This window comes from Mixophyes fleayi, chromosome 10, assembly GCF_038048845.1.
Source record: "Mixophyes fleayi isolate aMixFle1 chromosome 10, aMixFle1.hap1, whole genome shotgun sequence".
Lineage (NCBI taxonomy): Eukaryota > Metazoa > Chordata > Amphibia > Anura > Limnodynastidae > Mixophyes > Mixophyes fleayi.
The window spans coordinates 23,102,432-23,123,116 of NC_134411.1; the positions used below are offsets into that span (position 1 = coordinate 23,102,432).

The 20,685-nt window shown below is 39.8% G+C and overlaps 1 protein-coding gene across 1 annotated transcript; it reads left to right on the forward strand.

Moving 5' to 3' along the window:
* Positions 1 to 111: 111 nt before the first annotated feature.
* Positions 112 to 19,162, forward strand: DEPDC7 (DEP domain containing 7). Its single transcript, XM_075188056.1, has 9 exons — positions 112 to 218; positions 6,698 to 7,103; positions 9,736 to 9,863; positions 14,828 to 15,014; positions 15,617 to 15,834; positions 17,341 to 17,483; positions 17,709 to 17,834; positions 18,438 to 18,516; positions 18,842 to 19,162. The coding sequence occupies exons 1-9, from the start codon at positions 146 to 148 to the stop codon at positions 19,054 to 19,056; spliced, it is 1,575 nt and encodes a 524-aa protein (XP_075044157.1). The 5' UTR covers positions 112 to 145; the 3' UTR covers positions 19,057 to 19,162.
* The last annotated feature ends 1,523 nt before the right edge of the window (positions 19,163 to 20,685 follow it).

The window sequence follows — 20,685 nt, forward strand, 5'->3', positions numbered from 1 at the left end:
TCCTAACCAGAGCTGTCAATCAAAGCAGAGAACCTACACAGCGAGCGCGTGCTGTGGGCTCCTCTGACGTCACAAGTACCGCCCAGTCTGTAGTAGAAGAGCAGTGAGAGCTCAACTTCCCGGCTCAGTCCAGCAGTGCACGGGGATGGCTACAGTGCGGGAGAAAGCGCTGGCTCTGAACCTCTGCACCACGTACAGCCCGGTGCACAGACCCCCAGGTATCACTGAGACAGGGCAGTGAGGTCTTACAGCATCTATCCTATCCTATCCTATCCTATCCTATCCTATCCTACCTAATCTATCTGTCCTGAGACCTTATCTAAACCTTTTCCTATATTGGTATTCGAGTGCACCTAATTAGTATTTGCATGTGGCACTGTGCAACTTTGTTTCCATTGGGAAAAAGTGAGTGCGTAATATATATATATATATATATATATATATATATATATATATATATATATATATATATATATATATATATATTGCACTGAGGTTGATCGTGCTGTTTTGCTACCATCTGGTTATTGTCAACACCTGATGACTGGTCTCTGCTTTCGGAGTAAAGGTGTCTCTATGTGTGCGTGTGATCTCTGCATAATAACATACATAACATATGGCATTTAGACAGCCTCTCCTTGTACTCATGCTCAGGTATGTGGTGTCTCAGCGCAGAGAATGTAACTGGGTCAGTTAAATAGTTTGGTTTTAAATTTGTATTTGGTCATTTCCTCTGCACTGCTTATGCCTTCCTGTCAGTCTGCTGGAATATTTAAACAGTACCTTTTATTTTATTATTTTTGGGAGGTGCAAACCATCTATACCATAAACTGTTTCTCCTGGTTGATCTTTCTGGCACTAGTGGCTGTTCTACCCCTTGTATTTATTATTTGGTTCAATTTAACATGTTGTGACTTGTACACTTTATAGTTATGCATTTATTATATGTATTTATCTTTAGTTTTTTATTTAGACACAATGTAGCAATTTGAACAGTATAAGTTCTGGTTAATGTTTGGACTGTCCTTTGAGTTGGTAATAAATTAGGAATGGTTGCCTCTTTATGTTGGTATTTATATATAGTGCAAACATATACCCCAGTGCTGTAAAGTGTGTGAGGTTTTTATTTATTTATTTTGGCTTGTTTTACTTTTTCATTTATTTAGATGCACCAGTAACTTTTACTATCTTTCTCTAAAACCTGCGTACACTCCGGCTAGTTAACCTGTCAGAGTGACGCTAGACCAGTGAGTCGCCACACGTCTGTTCCAATGTAAGGTTGGATGTCTCATCTAAGATTTTATAGGACTCTAAATAAGTTGTAGCTGTGCAGTGAAGGTTATAGGTGAACTTTATAATAAAAAAAAAAAACTAACTCAAAACCTGTAATTTCTTATATTTAACTTGCTTTGTTTTTCTGTTAGACCCTTGTTTATTATTGTGTTATATTGCTACATTGCACCCTTGATGTGTCATGAGAAACGAATAATATACTGGTAGGTTAATTGGCCGTTATCAAATGGACCCAAGTCTCCCTCTCCCTCCTCCTCTCATGGAATTTAGACTGTAAGCTCCAATGGGGCCGGGACTGATGTGAGTGAGTTCTCTGTACAGCGCCGCGGAATCAGTGGCGCTATATAAATAGCTGATGATCGTGTGACTTTAGCATCAAGCACATGGCTATACTCTGCCTAGCCTGGGAGTCCCTGACCTACTAGTAGGTCTATGGACTTTGAGAAGTAATCAACACAAATGTGGGGAGTGCAGAGAAACTTCACAATCTATACCTCTTACATCCAATCACTGACTGCTTCTCCTCTTAAACTTTCTTAGAAAACAAATAGTTTACCTTTCTTTCCATTACCGTTTGTTAAATTGGCTATATATTCTGGCTAGATTGCCTTGCTGTATTTTTGTGTTTGAGTGATTGTCATCTATGCAGAATAATCTAATATTCAGGGTCTGCCTTGCACCAAGTACCACAATCCAGGGGTTATTTCATCCCAGTGCACTGTTTGGGTGTCAATCTGTGTCTGTACACGTTGTACAAAGATGGGGTGTGAAATTCCTAGTAACTGTTCACAAATATAGCAGTCTGAGGAATGTATGAATACAGTTTAATTGCAGGGTGACTGTAGTCTCCAGCAGGGTTGTTGGATAAAAGGACAGCTAAGGAACACAGGTATTTATTACATCATCTGAATGTGACCTTGGTTGGTGTGGGAGTCCAATGTTCCATTTTCCTGTCACCTTTTTATTATGATTTAGTGACTGCATAAAGTGCTGATTAACCCTTCAAGGTTTTGTCTGGGCTTTCCGGGGATATTCTTACATTGTGTGTATTTTTTGAACTGTAACTATTAACTGTTGCCACAACACGGTGCGATGACTATAGCACGGTTGTATAGTCATATTTAATGGGAAGCTCTGTGCTGTTTTTAATTATAAATATGGAAACCATATGTGCTGTGCCTTTCTGCATAGAATATAACCTGAAAGGAGCGTTGGCCTCAGAACTGCTCTATCAGCGGAATCTACTTGTACACTGTTGGTAGCAGAATAAATGCCCCTGAACCTAAAACTCAAACTGCTTTATCTATAAGCTACTAATAACCTTCATAAATACCTAAAAGGTGTAAAGGTTTCAGGAAGCTATTCACAGCTGGAGATACTGATATAAGGTTTTGACCCTGGGAGACTTTTTTTTTTTTTCTTTTTTTATTAATAAATATTTTATATACCGATCCGCCGCAACATTTTAAATCACCTGCCTTATATTGTGTAGGTCCCCCTTGTGCCACCAATACAGCTGACCCATTGAGGCATGGACTCCAGAAGACCTGTGAAGGTGTCCTGTGGTATCTGGCACCAAGACGTTAGCCCGAACCTCCATGGCTCGTGCTTGTTTTTCTAGCACATCCCACAGATGCTTGATCAGATTGAGATCTGGGGAGTTTGGAGGACAAGTCAACACCTTGAACTCTTTGTCATGTTCCTCAAACTATTCCTGAACAACTCTTGCAGGGTGCATTATCCTGCTGAATGAGGACACTACCATCAGGGAATACACTAGCCATGAAGGGTGTACTTGGTCTGCAACAATGTTTAGTTAGGTGGTACGTGTCAAAGTAACATTCACATGAATGCCAGGACCCAAGGTTTCCCAGAAGTACAGTGCCCAGAGCAGGACACTGCCTCCGCTGGCTTGCCGCCTTCCCATAGTGCATCCTGGTGCCATCACTTCCCCAGGTAAATGGCGCACACACACACCTGGCTGTCCATAGAATGTGAAAGAAAACGTGGTTCATCAGACCAGGCTCCATGGTCCAGTTCTGGTGGTCACATACCCATTATAGGTGCTTTTGTCAGTGGACAAAGGTCCGCTTGGGCTCTCTGACCGGTGTGCGGTATGCAGCTAACTGCGATGCACTGTGTGTACTGACACCTTTCTATCATAGTCAGCATTAACTTCAGCAATTTGTGCTACAGTAGCTCTTCTGTGGGATTGGAACAGACGGACTAACCTTCGTTCCCCACGATGATCAATGACCCTTGGGCGCCCATGAACCTGTTGTCGGTTCACCGTTTGTCCTTCCTTGGACCACTTTTGGTAGATACTAACCACTGCATACCAGGAAGACCTCACAACACCTGCTGTTTTGGAGATTCTCTCACCCAGAACTGACTGTTCACTTGCTGCCCAATATATCCCACCCCTTGACGGGTGCCACTGTAACGAGATAATCAGTGTTATTCTCTTCACTTGTCAGTGGTTTTCATGTTGTGGCAGAATGGTGAATAGACCTCTATCTATATCCACCATAGCAGTCACAGTGGATATCTAGAAGTGGCGGTGTGGAAAATGTAAGTGAATGGAATTTAAATGTTTTTTTATATTGAAGGTAGTATAGGAGAAGTGGCGATATGGCATATCATTGTATACGGGTCCACTTCTACAACTTTGTGTGAGTGTGTATAGTATGTGTTTATATTTTAATTGCAATATTTTTTTTTTCTTGCTACTCTTTGGAAACTGGATAGCTGCTGAGAATTGCTATAAGCTCTTATACAATTCTTATACAATTTAATATGGAGACTGAAGGGCTATTTTGCTCTACCTACATTAGAGCCACCTTGGTGGTGTCTGTAATTGGAGGACTGAATATTGGCTCAATTCTCATTGTCTTTCCGACCCCACTGTAGCTGTTGAGTGCACTTCTAACTCCTGGAAGCTGCTAGTATAAAATCTACTGAAAATGATCAAGTTCCCCCCTCTGAGATTAAGGTCTAGAAAAAATCCATTGTGAAATAAACCACTTGGATGCATGTGCTGCTGAAAAGGGATTTGAGACATAAACTGACTTATTTCACGGTGGTCTTAGGAATATATATATTTTTCTCTTGTGCACCTAGTCAGGCTTCTTATATTTTTTTCTAAACACCACAAATCATGGCTCCCCACTAGTACTGAAGTAATCGCCCTGAGATTTACTGCTGTCTGTGAATTGACTGCAGTTCTCAAAAGAACAGGGAACTTTAGTGTTTTATTTTTGGCAGTAAAAATGTCAGCCAGGAAAATATATGCCTTTCAACAGTACAAAGGTAAAGCTAGTAATATATTATATGGAGCAGTTGTAGACACAGGATTTGGGAAGTAGTGGTTTGCAACATTGCCTTTCACTAAAATATTATTTTGTGCATTGTATATGTATAATCTGCAAATAATACAGTGCTAATATAATAATCTCCTAGAAAAGTTTACATATCCCTATGCCCTGCAAATGGCTGTCAGGTAGGGGGGTCTTGGAACGCTGCAGTTTTCTGTTCTGAAAATTATGGTGTTCTAAAGTTATGATCCATTCAGCATGTCGTAGGTGGGAGTGCTGGTTCCCTGTTAAATGAGCCTTTCCACTGTTTAATTTGTGCAGCGTTTTGACAGCTGAATCGCTCTGGTTCTAAAACACCCACCTGACCCTTCCCTAAAGGGGCCTCTGCAAGTGCTTGTTTAGTAGTCCTCATTTATATTATAAATGGCACATTTGGGTCTGTATGGGGTATCCCAGTACCTGTGCTTGTATGTTTACTGCACAATTTTAAAATGTTTACTTCAAACTCTAGTTACTGAAAGTGTTTAAGTAATATGATACTGTACTTGTTGAACCTGTCGCCTACTTGGCTACAATTGTTGTTTTTGTCAACCCTACCAATAATTAGCCTTTCATTTCGTTAGAGAAGATGCATCTCTGAGACTTTGCATCTAAAAGCAAATTGGGTTTGCATGAGAATAGTTTGTTGGGCCACACACAGAAGAATACTTGTCCAAATATTCCATTGGGGGGGGGCAGTATTTAAATAATCCTACTAGATAAAATGTATGTAACCTCCACCTTCTGCATTGACAGTAAAGTTTCAGGGGCAATTGGTGGTCCCAGTACTCCAAATTGTGGAAATGCGCTCAGTTCCTGGAATTTCAAATAATTCATCTAATGCCTCTTTACTGAACTGTTTGTTTTTCTTTGTTTATATACAGAACCAGTGTGTTGAAATTGTTGGCAAAGACTTTTTAAAACTACAATTTCAAAATGACTCCCCTTTGCTGCTTACTCGTTAATAGTATATTTAGAATGATAGTTGTTGGTACAAAGGAACAAGTGCACTCAGTCAAAACTACACAAACTGCCAACAGTCTGATAAACAAAATTAATAAAAACCATTGGTAATGCTAACTGCATTCATTTAAATACAAATCTACTGTTAAAATAAAACGTGCTAATTGTAGGATCTATAAAAATATAACATGATATATAAAATAAGAGCAGTTTATACATGGAAATGAAATGTTCTTAGTAGACGGCCAATGCAATCGTTGCATGCATTCATCTGTACGTTCAGTACTAAAAATCAATGCATTAATAACGCTTACCTCTATAGTACCAACATATACTATACAGCACTTTGGTTGCACTCAATTCTCTATGGCTAATTTTGTTAGGAACCAATTAACCAAAAACAACCCATACAATCACTACACAGATGGAACCCGTGTCCCCAGCATTGAAGCAACAATGCTAAATACTGTACAGCCCAATAGTGACCACAGTGCCCTTAATATTAGATTGTAAGCTCTTATGACTAGGTCTCTTGTACAACGTAGTCATCATCATTTATTTATATAGTGCCAGCAGATTCCGTAGCACTTTACAATTGGGAACAAACATTAATAAGACAATACTGGGTAATACATACAGACAGAGAGGTAAGAGAACCCTGCTCGCACGTTTACAATCTATAGGACAATGGGATTGAAACACAAGGGCATGTGCTACATCATATTGCACAATGGACCAGCTAGAATGCAAAGGTAAAAGTATTGAGTGGACTGTGTGTGTGGCAATATTGGTCAGAGGGTTGTTGTCTTGCGTTAGCTGTGTAGAGGATGGCAATAGGGTAATCTAGGTAATTAAGATGGTGGTAGAGGAATATCATAAGCTTGCCTGAAGAGGTGGGTTTTCAGAGAACGCTTGAAGACTAGAGGAAAGTCTTGCTGTGCGAGGGAGGGAATTGCACAAAGTGTGTGCAGCCTGGAAAAAGTCTTGTAACCGAGAATGGGAGGATGGGTAGTCTGCTTTTAATATTTTGTCCTGTAATGTTCCAGGCTCAAACAAGTAAACATATATTTATTTTTTTTCCCTCCTAGGTCCAAACCTGAATAACAAACCATTCAGAGCCACATACATATGGAGTAGTATTATCCACGCCCTCCACAGTCAGGTGGAGGTGAAGAAGAGGCGGCACCACTTAAAGTCTCACCCAGATTGCTTTATTGGTTCAGATGCTGTGGACGTTGTATTTGCCCATCTGGTGCAGCACAAGTATTTTGGCGATGCCGATATCCCACGTTCCAAAGTGGTGCGCGTGTGCCAGGCGCTCATGGACTGTAAAGTGTTTGAGTCTGTGCTGACGACTTGTATGTTTGGGAAGGAGAAGAAACGTTTAGTGTTTGAGGACAGCAGCTGCAGCCTGTACAGATTTCTCAATGTGCCTAATCATCCTGCCGGCCAGAGGGATACTGGCCGGTGTACACCGCAGAGATATACTGGAAGGTAAGCCTTGTTTTGTGTGCTTTCTTGGTAAGGGTAAATAACAGTTGAAGGACAGCTCCATTCTGCTGAACGCGAAGTGTTGAGAGCCTTCATTGTCAATATTCATTCATATAGCACCAGCGGATTCCGTAGTGCTGTACAATTGGGAACAAAGAGTAATAAAACAATACTGGGACATGCATACATGCATACATGCATACATGCATACATGCATACATGCATACATGCATACATGCATACATGCATACATGCATACATGCATACATGCATACATGCATACATGCATACATGCATACATACATACATACATACGGGCCCTGCTTCCAATCTATGGGACAATGGGAATTTGATACACAAGGGTAAGTGCTACATCATATTGAATATTTTTCCAGCTAGAATGCAAAGGTAAAAAGTGTTTAGTGGGCTGTATGATCAGTCACACAACTACATTGGTTAAAGGGGTGTTGTCTGTGTAGAGGGTGGTAATAGGTAACCTAAGGAGATTAAAATGCTGGTTGAGGAATATCATAAGCTTGCCTGAAGAAGTGGGTTTTCAGAGAACACTTGAAGGCTTGAAGACTAGAGTAAAGTCTAATTGTGGGAGGGAGGCAATTCCACAAAGTGGGTGCAGCCCAAAAAAGTCCTGTAACTGAGAATGGAAGGAAGTGATGAGAGTAGAAGAGAGATGCAGAAAGGAGGTGTCGAGTTGAGAGATATTTTAAGACAAGTGAGGAGATGTATGTCGGTGCAATTTTATTGATGGCCTTGTAAGTTAGTAGAAGAAATTTATTTGGATTCGTTGAAAAACAGGCAACCAATGTAGAGACTGACAGTGAGTCAGCAGAGGAAGAATAATTTGCAAGAAAAATCAATCTGCTGTGTGCAAAATAGATTGTAGGGGTTTAAGACTGATTTTGGGGAGACCAGTAAGGAGGGAATTGCAATAGTCAATTCATGCACTCATCTCCCACTTTTTGCAGTGTTTTGTGTGAGTTATGTACGTATTCTGGAAATGTTATACATCTAAAAAAACCATGATTTAGATAGTCGATATGGTGAACAAAGGTGTAATCCTTGAATCGCAACTATCCTAAGCAGGATGGGATTTATGGTCGTGTTATCAACAGACATAGAAATGTTGGGCAGGAAACTTTTTTTTTTTTTTTTTTTTGTTTTTGGGTGGGAATATTCAGTTTTTAGAAGCTTGAGTTGGCGAGAGGACATCAAGATGAAAGACCATCAGTAATGCGAGACAACACAGATGGTGAGAGATCAGGAGCGGATAGATTTGTGTATCATCCGCATGGAGATGATACTGAGATCCAAAGGAGCCTTTGGGAGGTGCTGCTAGGGTAGTTAATAGCGGCTGTGTTTGTATGAATGTTATAGGGGAATGAGATGGTAAGTTTAATTGGCCAGGAATTGATTTTTAACTGAATAAAACATCTGCTTAGTCAATGCTGTAAAATGTATTTCAATAGGTATACTTAAATGTTACTACTGCAATTCTAGAGTATTAAAGTGGCCTAAACTCCACGGACGCCACCTTCTTAGGCTGGTAATATAGGCTGATATTTGTATAGGATCCAATTGCTCTCGATCTATTCTATGTGATTTTGTTTAACTCTGTCACACACTTTCCTGACTCCTCAGATGAGCTGATAGAAATTACACAAGTATCTCTCCAGTTCAATCCTGTATTGTGTATATACATCCAGTTGAGGCAGTTCTGCAGGTCTTCCTGAAGTCTGAGGTTTTAGTGCTTGGTGTACAAAGCAGATAATTCTAGGAAAGTTTATGTTTTCATGGCAACGTCTTCCAAAACTGGGCTATTGTCACTAGCTCAAATTCTTAAGAGCACAAACCACTTATAACAAGACTTTGTGTTCTTCGTGCTGTGTAAACAAAGAGTACATCAATGTTCGGGGAAAGAAGGAACGTGTCTAGATTAATTTGGGCATCTTGAGAGGTAGTAAATTGTCTGATTCATAAACGCACATAAAGTGTAATCTTTGGAAAGTCTAAACACATGACATTAAGTAAAGTAATGCTTGGTAGGTTAAATAGTCTGTTATCTTCAGTGCAGGCAGCAATATTATGGTTTGTCGACTTTAAGGACCAATGACCTCCCCTCACTCAGGTTTAACATCACTGAAGGGTTGGTTGAGGTGCATTGCTTAGCGCTTGGTTATTTCGTAAGCCGAATATTATTTAACAGATTTGTTTTACTGTTCATTGACTCAAGAGTAAAAGTGTATACATGTAAATTGTTTGGGTGGGCAAGAAACGAGGTTGATGGACTTTTCCTATTGCTGTGTGCAGCGGTCATTGAACCTGTATTCGTCGCCATGCGATCTGATTCCTCAGCTTGGCGTCCAGACTAATAAAGACTGTACTTTGGTTTTGTGTGCTGTAAAATTGCTCATTGATCTGCTTGTCTGGGATTTATGGTATATGTGTATCTTCATCAGCCAGGCTATCAATTTCTGGACCTGACAAACTTTATTGACCATTCGATTTATAGAAACGCTGCACTTTACTTTTTACAGTAGACTGCCTCCTATCCTGTATGTGTAAACAGTGTGACCTTGTTGCATTGTTCATTGAATAATCTGTAATCTATCACCGACAGGCATGAACAGGCCAGTTTCCAGTCCTCTCCTGGCCAGGCACAGAGCTTGGAAGAACTCTGGGATAATCTCAGTTTGACTCCTGCTGACCCGACGCAGATGAATCTGCCAATAGACCTTCCAGCCAGTGGTAAGTTAGGGTTTTTGCAGCCTTGATGCATTGTATCCGCCCCCCCAGACACATACTGGGAATGACACAACATTTATTATAAAACTGCTCTGGCTAAAAACAGCAAATAACAGAGGTGGCAGCTAAAACTTTCATTTCTCCTCCTGTGACAACAGAACATTGGGTGTGGCGTCTTCTGGGTTTTCACTTCTGTATTATGGAAGTACAATGTGTTGGGCCAGCTGCTCAACTGATCCAATGCCGTCATCCCATCCTCCTTTTAAGTTCCTGGTATTAAAACTTTTCACTGGGTTACTGTGTATCTGCATTGTTGCAAGGATGTTGTGAACATTACTTCACCCGCTACTGTTTCGAGACTGTGGTAGCTCTATTGCAATGCCAGTCAGTGTGGGTTTTATTCTTGACATTGCTTGTTGTAATTGGGTGAAAGTTGTCGGGTATTGTGACTGGAGGACCTTGTCTGTCTCAACTAATGTGCAAAACCAATAGGGAACCAATTAGTGTTAACCATACATAAGATGGTCAAAGTGCACAGTACCACTGACTGCCGCATAGTGGTTGATTGTTTTCAGCATTTGATCTTGCTCTGGACGCGTGAACAAGTGCTCAGCACCACTTCTGGACACTGGGTGTAATGCTATCAATCTGTTTTTATGATTTAGTCAATTTAAAATTCATTCTATGTAGATGGATGTTAATGGTGCCCCAGGTATGTGTTGGTGTCTATAATACAAATTGTGATATTGGTATCCACATTTGACAAAATTTCTTTACATTGCCTTTTTTTTTTTTTTTATATGTAATCTACACTGTAAGAAAATGTTGCTAATCAGGATTTACATTAATGAGTTTTTCGAAGTGGACTGCATGTGTCTTTCTGCGTTGTAACAGGACTGCTAATTTTTAAAACACTCAGGGTTCTATTTACTAAAGCTTGCAAAAAGGAAAAGTGGAGGTGTTGCCAATAGCACCCAATTAGATTCCAGCTATCATCCATCCACTGCATTCAAGAAAATGATGGCTAGAATCTTGTTGCTCCACTTTTTCTTGTTGCTCTTTATTAAATCCTACTTGTCAACTTTGATATATGGAGCTCTGGGAGATGCCGGATAGGAGAAGTGGTGGAAGGGAGCAGAACACAGCGACTCGTGTCATTAACTTCTGTCCTATTCGCTTCACTAGGAAGTGGGCAGGATGCAGAAGTTTTGCCTGCTCTCCCGGGAGTCTGGGAGACCTGTCTTGATTTCAAGTGTCTCCCAGAAATTCTGGGAGTTGCCAAGTATACATTCAATCTACCCCTTAATCTCTTAGTAGAGACGGGGGAAATTGCCAGTACCGGCTTAACATGTCTCTAAATATACTTCAATTGTGGGAACTTAAGGCTTATAGGTTCCTTAGCTATTTAAGTCTTTAACCTTCAAAATGTCAATTGGCGGTCACATACTGGTGTGAGTGGGTATCCAAGGTCCTATCTTCAGAATAGGACATGTTCACTCAACATAACATGGAAGTAAAAGGGAACGCTGGTCCCCTCTTGCACCATAGTGATGATTTAGTTGTCAAAATCACTGCATACAGAGCCATAGCAATATGCTCTTTAGGACTTTCTAAACAAAAAAAGAGAATTGGTGGGGTTCTAATCTGCCCATGTGACCTTGTTCATACTTATCTTGAGTAGAGTAAATGCCACCTGTGTTTTTTTTTTTTTTTAATCCGTACATAGAATTACCCCTCTAGCATGTGAAGAATGCAGCCTATCAATTCACTGGGAGCCATGGACATGACACAATTTATGTCACTTTCTTATTTGATAGGCTGCCTTGTCATGAATATTGGTTTGAACCGTTACTTCTATTGTCTAGGTGATGGTACACTTCCAATGCATAATCCAATGGCCCTTAATCCATTTACTCGTAAACGTCAGAATTCTGGCTGGTTAAGAGTTAATTCTGTACTGATTTTTTTTTTTTAATAAAGAATTTTTTAAAGAACCTTAAATATTTGCCCTGAGGCAAAATCTGCTGCTAGTAAAGTAACAAACGCTCCTATTGAGCTAGGCACAGTTTAATGCATTGTTCAATCCTTGTTGTCACATTAATTATAAAGTATAATGACAACCTCAGTAAGCCAATGAATGGGTTTGTTATATGTAGCTTCAGCTACTGGCTGACAACTTTTGGCTTTAACATTGTAAAGGGAAATCTTTAAAGGTCTCTTGTGTGTTACAATGGTATTAATTGTAGTCTGTACATTGGCTTCTAATAGAAGCTGAATCCTAATTTCTTTGTTTTTGTTTACAATCTGGAAACATACAAAACGGTACATTTATTAAACTTTCATGTCTGTTTTCTATTTATACAGTAAAGCGCAGATACGGAGTGAGACTCGGTGGTACTTGTGTGGCTTGTTAAGTCTTTAGATCAATATGTTGGTAGCCTGAGATACTTGAGAATACAGCACATTTATTCACTAGGAACCCAACATATTTCTTTGGTAGTATAGAGATTCATCATCTGCAAATGCTTCAAATGGTGCACATTCCTTCCTACCTATGTAACAGGTGGGCTTCCCCAAACCCTATAATTCAGTTAAAGCAAAATTACATAATAACAAAAAATATAGGGACATATGGTGCATATGCATGCAGATTAATATATATATATATATATATATATATATATATATATATATATATATATATATATATATATATATATATATATATATATATATATATATATATATATATATAATATATATATTCACATATTTTCACATATTTTCACACATCTATTCACAATTTTTGGGTAGAAAAATTGAGGAACTTTCACACTATGAACTTTTGGGACTTTTGATCAACGTTGCAGAATGGGAAGTCCATAAATAGAAAGACAGTTGTCAGTGCTTATCCTTTACACTGCATATCTGTGTATCTAGCAAAAGGAAAACATGAGGTATTAGTTCATATTTTGATCAAAATATTTAAGCCTGCATCCATAAATAGAACTGCAAATATTTAAAAATGACCCTTTTGATCACAAATATTTTTAATTGACATTGTAGATTTTTGATTGTTTGGAATGTTTTATGATTTTTGGGTAACTTCTCTATAAACTGCATCTATAAGATGTATCCATAGTGACATCTGTCACTAAGTTTTTTGTTTCTGTTTTGTTGTACTATTGAGCGTTTGGCTTTCAAACAGATCAAGAGCCTAGGTACAGAAGGCTGTCTTTGATTAGTGGCGCTGATTGACTTGTGACTTTTTGGTGTACTAAACTTGCATATATCATAAGAAAATACTACAAATCCATACTTAAACATTTTGCCTAAATGAAATTAAATCTATGTAAATGGGTTTGTTGTATACAATTTGATATCTTTGTTGTCCTATACTTACTGGTGTTTTAGGTTTTCACACAGGAGTGATATAATTGGCTAACGAGAGTTTATTAAAATGTTCGTTCTGTGAATTGAATACATCAATCGTAGGGTTACTTTGTAACATTTTAAGATCTCTCTGGCCAATTGATGGAATAAATCACTTTTTTTTTTTTTTCATGTAGTCCTGTCTTTTTTATTTTTATCATATTTAAAGAGTTGGTTTAATAAAATATGCAAAAGTAATTCCTCTTACATACTATTCTATTTTGATTATGTAATTTCTTTAAAGAATTTACATGCCATATTTCTCCGATATTTCTTCCATTTAACTGTGACCTTTTTTTTTTTTTTTTTTTTTTCATTTAGTGCTGTGAATTTTTAATATAGAAGACAATTTGACCCATTATCACAGCTGCTTATCTTAAATATTTAATCGTCGGTGCTCTTTTGTCTTCCTTAAAATTCGTCATCCCAGGATATTTTCAAAAGCTGTCGGTGTTATGTAGAAAGCGGTGCAGAATGAATATTGCACACAATAAGGATTGATTATAGCAGAGGTGTAACTAGGAACTTATGCTGTCTTCCTATGTCAACCCCCCTGTGTCCCCATGCTATGATGGTGGTTACATGGAAAATATTCCAGGAAGTTTTCTGGGAGTGACACGGTTTTAAAAATAAAAATTAAAAACTCCATAAAACCAGAATTACATTTTCATTGTAAAATCACCTTGCTAGTCACATTGCACAGTCCTCAATTTAAAAGATGCATACAATTGCAATACACCCCACCTGATCTGTACACTGATATTACACCTCCTCCCCCATCCACTTTTTCAATTCATCGTGCCTGCAGCGTAGTAGTTACACCTGGATTCGAGTCAAATTCTCCCTGCTACTGCACATTCTGGGAGTACACAAGGCTGTTTAAGGTAATGGTGGCAGCATAATGCGACTGAAGATTTCCTTTAATGTGGAGATTCTATATTAAAAATGCTTATGCATGATTTACTGTGAAATGCTCTTTCAAAAAACAAAACAAAAAAATAGCCCACCTTCCCATAAAGCTAATGGGTGCATGTTCAGGATACTCTACAGCAGCTGTTCCCTCTCTTTCTGTGTTCCGTAGCAGCATTCCGTGGTGACAAGGAATCCAAACATTCAGCAGTCTTTGCATTTGGGCCAATCCATGTCATTTGGGGTATTTATTTCAGAACTTGCGTCTTATCAGTATAGGCAAAGTGTTCTTTTGCTTGTGGTTTTTTTTTTTTTGGTTTTTTTTTTTAACTCAACTTATTTTTATACCTTAAACCATGAAACATGGGGAGAGAGCCTTACTGCCATAGGCCTGCGTCTGTGAGAAATCTGATAGTTTAGCTCTGACATGATTAGATCAACAGATCAGTGCCAATGATTAAATAATTGCTGAATGCTTCACATATTGTACCAAGCACCGATCCGACATAGTTTTGGATAAAAAGCCCATTTGTGGGCCAAGCATAATTCTTGTAGCCAAGTCGCTGTCTGTATACTTTTCTATTCATCTGGCAACCTTGACCTATTTATCTCTTTGTTCCTTCTAGTTCTCTGTGAAGTCTGGCAGGAACAGACCATTCGTCGACTTCTGCAGCTGGTGGACCTACCAGTTTTGGATGCTCTGTTGGAAAACACACCCGTAGCACCTAAAGTCCAGAAAGCAAAGAGTGAAGAGCTGATCATGACCAGCCACTACCTGGACCGAGAGATCCTCAAGGCATTTAGCGACTCTCAGTAAGTGACCTTAATGCTGTTGTCTGTCTCCAGTTAACCTATGAAGTGGGCAGCACGGTGGCTCAGTGGTTAGCACTTCTACCTCACAGCACTGCGGTTATCGGTTCAATTCCCGGCCATGACCTTATCTGTGTGGGGTTTGGATGGTCTCCCTGTGTTTTGTGTGGGTTTCCTCCAGATGCTCCGGTTTCCTCCCAAACTACAAAACCTTAATGATCGGTTAATTGGCTGCTATTAAATTGCCCTTAGTGTGTGATGAGTTCTCATATATTCTATATAAATTGATGATGACCTAGTGTACTGGCGAAAGCCTTGATGTTTGTTTAGGAACTCAATGCAACACTTAAGAATCTTTCTCTAACATTACATGCAGTAAGCAATGATGGTAGTTGGCGAGGTGTCTACTTCCCAGGACTTGTAAGCATGTCCACCAAGATGGCAAATTCCTATAGTACCTCTGAGCATAGGAGTCAATGCTTAACAATATTTTGGGTGCTCAGTCAGGGTATAGCTGCCTAAACACCTGGCCACTACGGCTGGTGGAGAGACTGCAGGTCAGCAGTCATCTCCCTTCTTACCTGTGCAATTTCCCTTGGTTGCAGGGCAGACGAGTGGGTCTCGGCCGCAGTGGATTGCTTGGAATTCCTCCCTGACCAGATGGTGGTGGATGTGAGCAGGAATCTCCCTGACCAGCAAGACAAGGATGGTTCTTGGAAACTGCTTCTGTTTGAGACCATTAGCAAACACTACAACCAGAACAGGGTTCCTTTGGTCACCAACCCGTTCTTTGACATCCACACCGGTATCGCTGAGCTTTTGGGTAAGTTTGGTTTGTGAGAGACTCTTGTTAAACAGCAAAACTTAAGCTGTGGCTTGTATTTATTTCCAGAGTTTACATTATCCAGAATTCAGTTACAAACCAGTTCACGGCAAATAAACTACAAGAGAACGAGATAAGATAAAGTGCGAAGAAAGTCGTTCTGTGGTATTGACCTTGCTGTGTGTTCTACTTATGCTATTTACAGGACTTCAGTCGGGACGGAGCATAAAACAGTCAATTTAAAATAACCCCTCCTATTTAGACTTTTTATTTAACCTTTCGCCTACGTAGTGGAGTCATCTATGTTTTGGGCTGATGCCATATTTTAAATTGGCTTCTCAATTTATTAGGAATTGGTGATTTTACTAAGGCAAGTAAGTTTACGGGTTAAATATTGGTCCAGCCCCCAGAATGTTTGTATTAGGTCAGAGGTGTCCAAACTCTATCCTCGAAAGCTACCCAACCGTACATGTTTTCAGGATTTCTTTAATCAGTCACAGGTGAGTAAATCTATTTTGCTGGGTCAGTAATTACCCCACATGTTTCTACAGGCAGAAATCCTGAAACCCTGCCCCGATTGCCCCCCCCTGGATCCGCCACTGCCCAGGACCCTGGGCTATAGCCCAGTTAAACCTCGGCGGGTTAATCAGGCCCTGTGGGTACACCATAAAGAAAAGGAATTGATGCCAAATATACTAAAACAAGTGCTGATTTGTGTTTGCACCTCGTTGGTGCACGCTACCATATTTGGAAATGTGCAAGGATCCTGTTGGATGCCCCATAATGGCATCTATAGATTATGCTGCCTGATCAGCTTGATTGACTCATTATTTGGGAATAACCTACATACCTGTGTCTTGACAAAGTGACCTGGATCCTCCCAAGCAGCCTCGCATCTGTCTATAGTGCTTTGACCTGCTCGGTGTTCACCAGATGGAGAGACACACTGACGTGCGTTTGTGAACCCTGGTAATCAAGAATAGAACTTTGAACACCGCTTATTCTATCGGATGTTTGTAAAAGTATTGAGTATAGATGGATAAAAATTCTCGCTTAAAGCTGCAATTATACCTGTATTAACATCAAACTAAGAACATATGAACATCACTGACCTGCAAACATTTGCAATCCGCCTGGTCGCCCTAGTTTGACTGTGTATAATATTTGTTTTTAAACAGCAGCATCTTCTACTATAGTTTTACTGTTTCTCAACACAGAAAAGCCCTTTCCTGGACTGTAGTTTGACTAGACAGTGAATACCTGACACAACCTGTACCTTCTAACAACCGAAATACCTTCATAAATGCTTTCTGTCAACCTCCCGTCAGCTAGGGCACCTTCAATTCATGATCAGACCAGTTAGGAATCTCTGTATTTTAAATTCCAAAATAACTTGTACGAAGTAACTATTGCTCAGTACTGGTAGCAAGCAGTTAGATACCCTATGACAGGGATTTATTAATGTAAGGGTCGTCTTTTAATGAACCTTGCTTTGCTTCTTTATAGTGAATGGAAAGACAGAGCAAGCGTTAGAGGCCACACAGTTATGCTTGAAGCTCTTGGATTCCCAAAATCGAGAAGAGTTCAGAAGACTCCTGTATTTCATGGCTGTCGCTGCAGAACCTTCAGAGTTTAGACTGCAGGAAGAGGTAAAATTGGAGCTTGCACAATGCTTTGGGCAATTGTTGGAGACAAAACTATACTTTTTTTTTTTTTCTCAAAATGAAGTTGGCTAATGACTTTGTACTTAATGTAAAAATGACAAAGCATTTGGCCTCCATGGCTTTTCTTGGCAGACGTGCAGGGTCCCTGTAAAATGGGAGATATGAATTGGATGAACGGAGGATAATGCTGGTAATATGTTTGTGTTCTAGAGCGAAAACAGGATGACTGTTAAGAGAAAATTCTCCAGAGCAATTGTAAACAATAAGAACCTATCCAAAGGCAAGTCTGATCTCTTGGTGCTGTTTCTGTTGGACCATCACAAGGACGTATTCAAGGTAAATGGGCTGGTGAATTCTGGGGAAGGGGATGGGTATAATATCTGGAGTTGAATGTTTCAAGTCTCCAGTGATAGAGCCAAATTTGGAGTAGTTTTATGGATGTGCGCTTTAATGAGCACTTAATTTCTCTCCATTTCCGCCCTAGCAGAACTAGGGTGGAAACCTTGCTGTTCTGGAGACGGGGGTCCCCCAAATGCTTGTTTAGATTCTGGCAGTGCCCTTTTAACAATGCTGGTCATGGCTTGGTTTTTGTACAGTAGGGTGAAGTGACTGAGGAAGTTACAACCTGTTAAATTTTTCCGGCTGAAATACTCGCAGGAGGTCACCTGTATCAAGAGCTGTATCTAAACTGTTCCAGTTGGTGAATTGGTGGACCTTTGAATAAGCACAAATATGTACTTAATCACCTAATTTTAAAGATTTGCCCAGTTTTTAAAAGCAATCTAATTTTCAAAACAAGAGGAATATTGCTATAACCTAGTATTCTATCAAAGCTGGTGCTGAATTGTATAGTTTCGGTAGGGAGTATGCTGCCTACTTGTATAATTAAATTGTTAAATCTATTTTAAATCTAAAATTATTTTTTACTTTTATTTTAAGATTCCTGGGACCTTGCACAAGATGGTCAGTGATAAGCTAGTGGCTATTCAACAAGGAAGAGACCCGGACAAGGACACAGGTAGTGCCATTATTAAATACCAACCATCCTTTAACTAGACACTAAATGAAACAAGCAGTTTATGGGGCATATTCAATTCTTACCGTTTTCCGCGGCATTAAAACGAATACCGTTATTACAGTAATAGTAAGAGCTGAAATCCTGCGAGAAAACTACCATAATTGTTTTTACAAGCACTATTACTGTAATAACAGTAATAGTGGGCGGAGCGCGAGATTTTTTGTTTCCGCCAACAATTGAATATGCCCCTATGAATGGGATTTTATAAAACTGTTTTATAACTTGCAAAATCCTTTTGAATTGTCTTATATCTTTGCACCCCCAGGTTACACCTTTTGCCAAAGAGTGGACAAAAGAGAATTTGATGCCACGTCGCAGAAAACTACACAGACTGAACTCTGGACTTTGTTAAAAACTATTTATGAGAACCCTAAGCTTTCCCCCAAAGAGAAGAAACGGTTGCTGGGTCAGTTTTATAAGAGTCACCCAGAAATCTTCTTCCAGTTCTTCGGTGACCGAGTGAGCACGGTGTATATGTAATGAAGTATTTGTAAATAACATGTCATGTAAATTTTAAATGTTAATATTGTATATGTTTCTAACTGTCTATTTTGCATGTTAATTAAAACCACTTTTTTGTTTTTTACATGTGGTGGAAACATGATTAAGCTTAAATACATTTTTCGTGGAGAACTGTCCTAAGTAGGTTAGAAACATGGCCAGCGGAGGGTCTGTGGGTCCCATGATCTAAGAGCACTTCTCGGGGGCAAACGCAGGATTTGTAGAGGGGTTTCCATTACACACCACCAATGGGCGTGGCCAGCGTGCTTCGGGGCGTGGCTATAATATTACAGTACTTGGCTGCTCTCCAACTCTTCCTATCCCTATCATATACACAGGCAATGCTGCGTGCACTACTGCCCCGTGACTAGTGGCTGGTCCTGGGGCAGGGTCCAGCCGCCTCCAGCATACAGTACCCCAGGCTGGGAGGGGGGTTTCCAGGCACTAGGAACCCCCCTTCCCCCTTGACTTGCCTATGTTTCTTACCATAACAAGTGGGGAGGAGCAAGAGCTGCATCAGTCAGAATGGACATGTGATGCTGGGCATAATATAGTCTGGGAATGCGATACTGATCCATCACTGACGTAATGGAGCAACAGCCAGGAAGCCATAGGTGGTTAAGGCCTCAGTGTGGGTGGGGAGCATACACTAGGTATAGATAGTGTATGTCTATGGCCAGCTCTACCATTAGGCATATACTTGCCTAATGGTAGAGCTGGCCATAGGCAAACATAAACCTTTGGTAAAATCAGACAATTGTGCTCTCTCAGTGTAACAGGGGACGGAGGCACAAGGTTTGTCCCCCTATATTTGCACTCTATTACTTGAGAAGAAACATTATATAAATATAGACAGTCTTTGGGCTGACAGCTTGCCCTGCATTACACCCCCTCATAAAATGCAATTATAGTTTAGTGATCTACAGTAACATTGTGTTCAATGTTTACATATCCAGATGATCACTGGGCATATCCCAACATGCGTAATCCAGAGTGTGCTTTTATACAAGATTTGTATAATGGTTTCCCTTTAGTTGACCCATTGGGTGTTTTGAATCCATCACTTTGGTCCACCCCCTCTCACGCACGGAATGCCAGATGTGATGTGTGCTGAATATGGCTGAATTAGTGAAGGGAGTTGAAATCCTGTTTAATCTCTCTGGCTCAGGCTTCATCTGAAACAGTACAAACTGGTTCCCTCTCTCCAGCTCATCAACCAGCTTCTCACAAAGCCTCTACATAGCAAACAGAAGTTATATATAGGCACTAAGAGACCTAGTGAAACTCCACAGCAAATGTAGACAATAAAAATGAACTTCATATGAACAGATACTATGTCCCTATATAAAATATGTATGTGGGCTATGCTAGTTCGCCATTCACAAGGACAGGCCAGTATACACAACAGTAGGACTGGTACTGTACAAATTACATAATTAAATGTTCAGGATTATTTACGCAGCATAAAACAAACCTTTCAGCCCTGCTGTTGATGCACACTTGAGTTTCTATGGCACTGACTTATGCTTTTTGGCACAGCGTCTGTTCCAGTGTCCATAAGAAAGTATTGAATACCAAACACTTAAGAGAACATTCTAGTATTCTTAT

Coding starts and splice junctions, on each gene's coding strand:
- DEPDC7 (XM_075188056.1), top strand. CDS start 146: ATGGCTACAGTGCGGGAGAAAGCGCTGGCTCTGAACCTCTGCACCACG. Junction 7,104..9,735: donor CCGCAGAGATATACTGGAAG/GTAAGCCTTGTT, acceptor TATCACCGACAG/GCATGAACAGGCCAGTTTCC. Junction 15,835..17,340: donor CGGTATCGCTGAGCTTTTGG/GTAAGTTTGGTT, acceptor GCTTCTTTATAG/TGAATGGAAAGACAGAGCAA.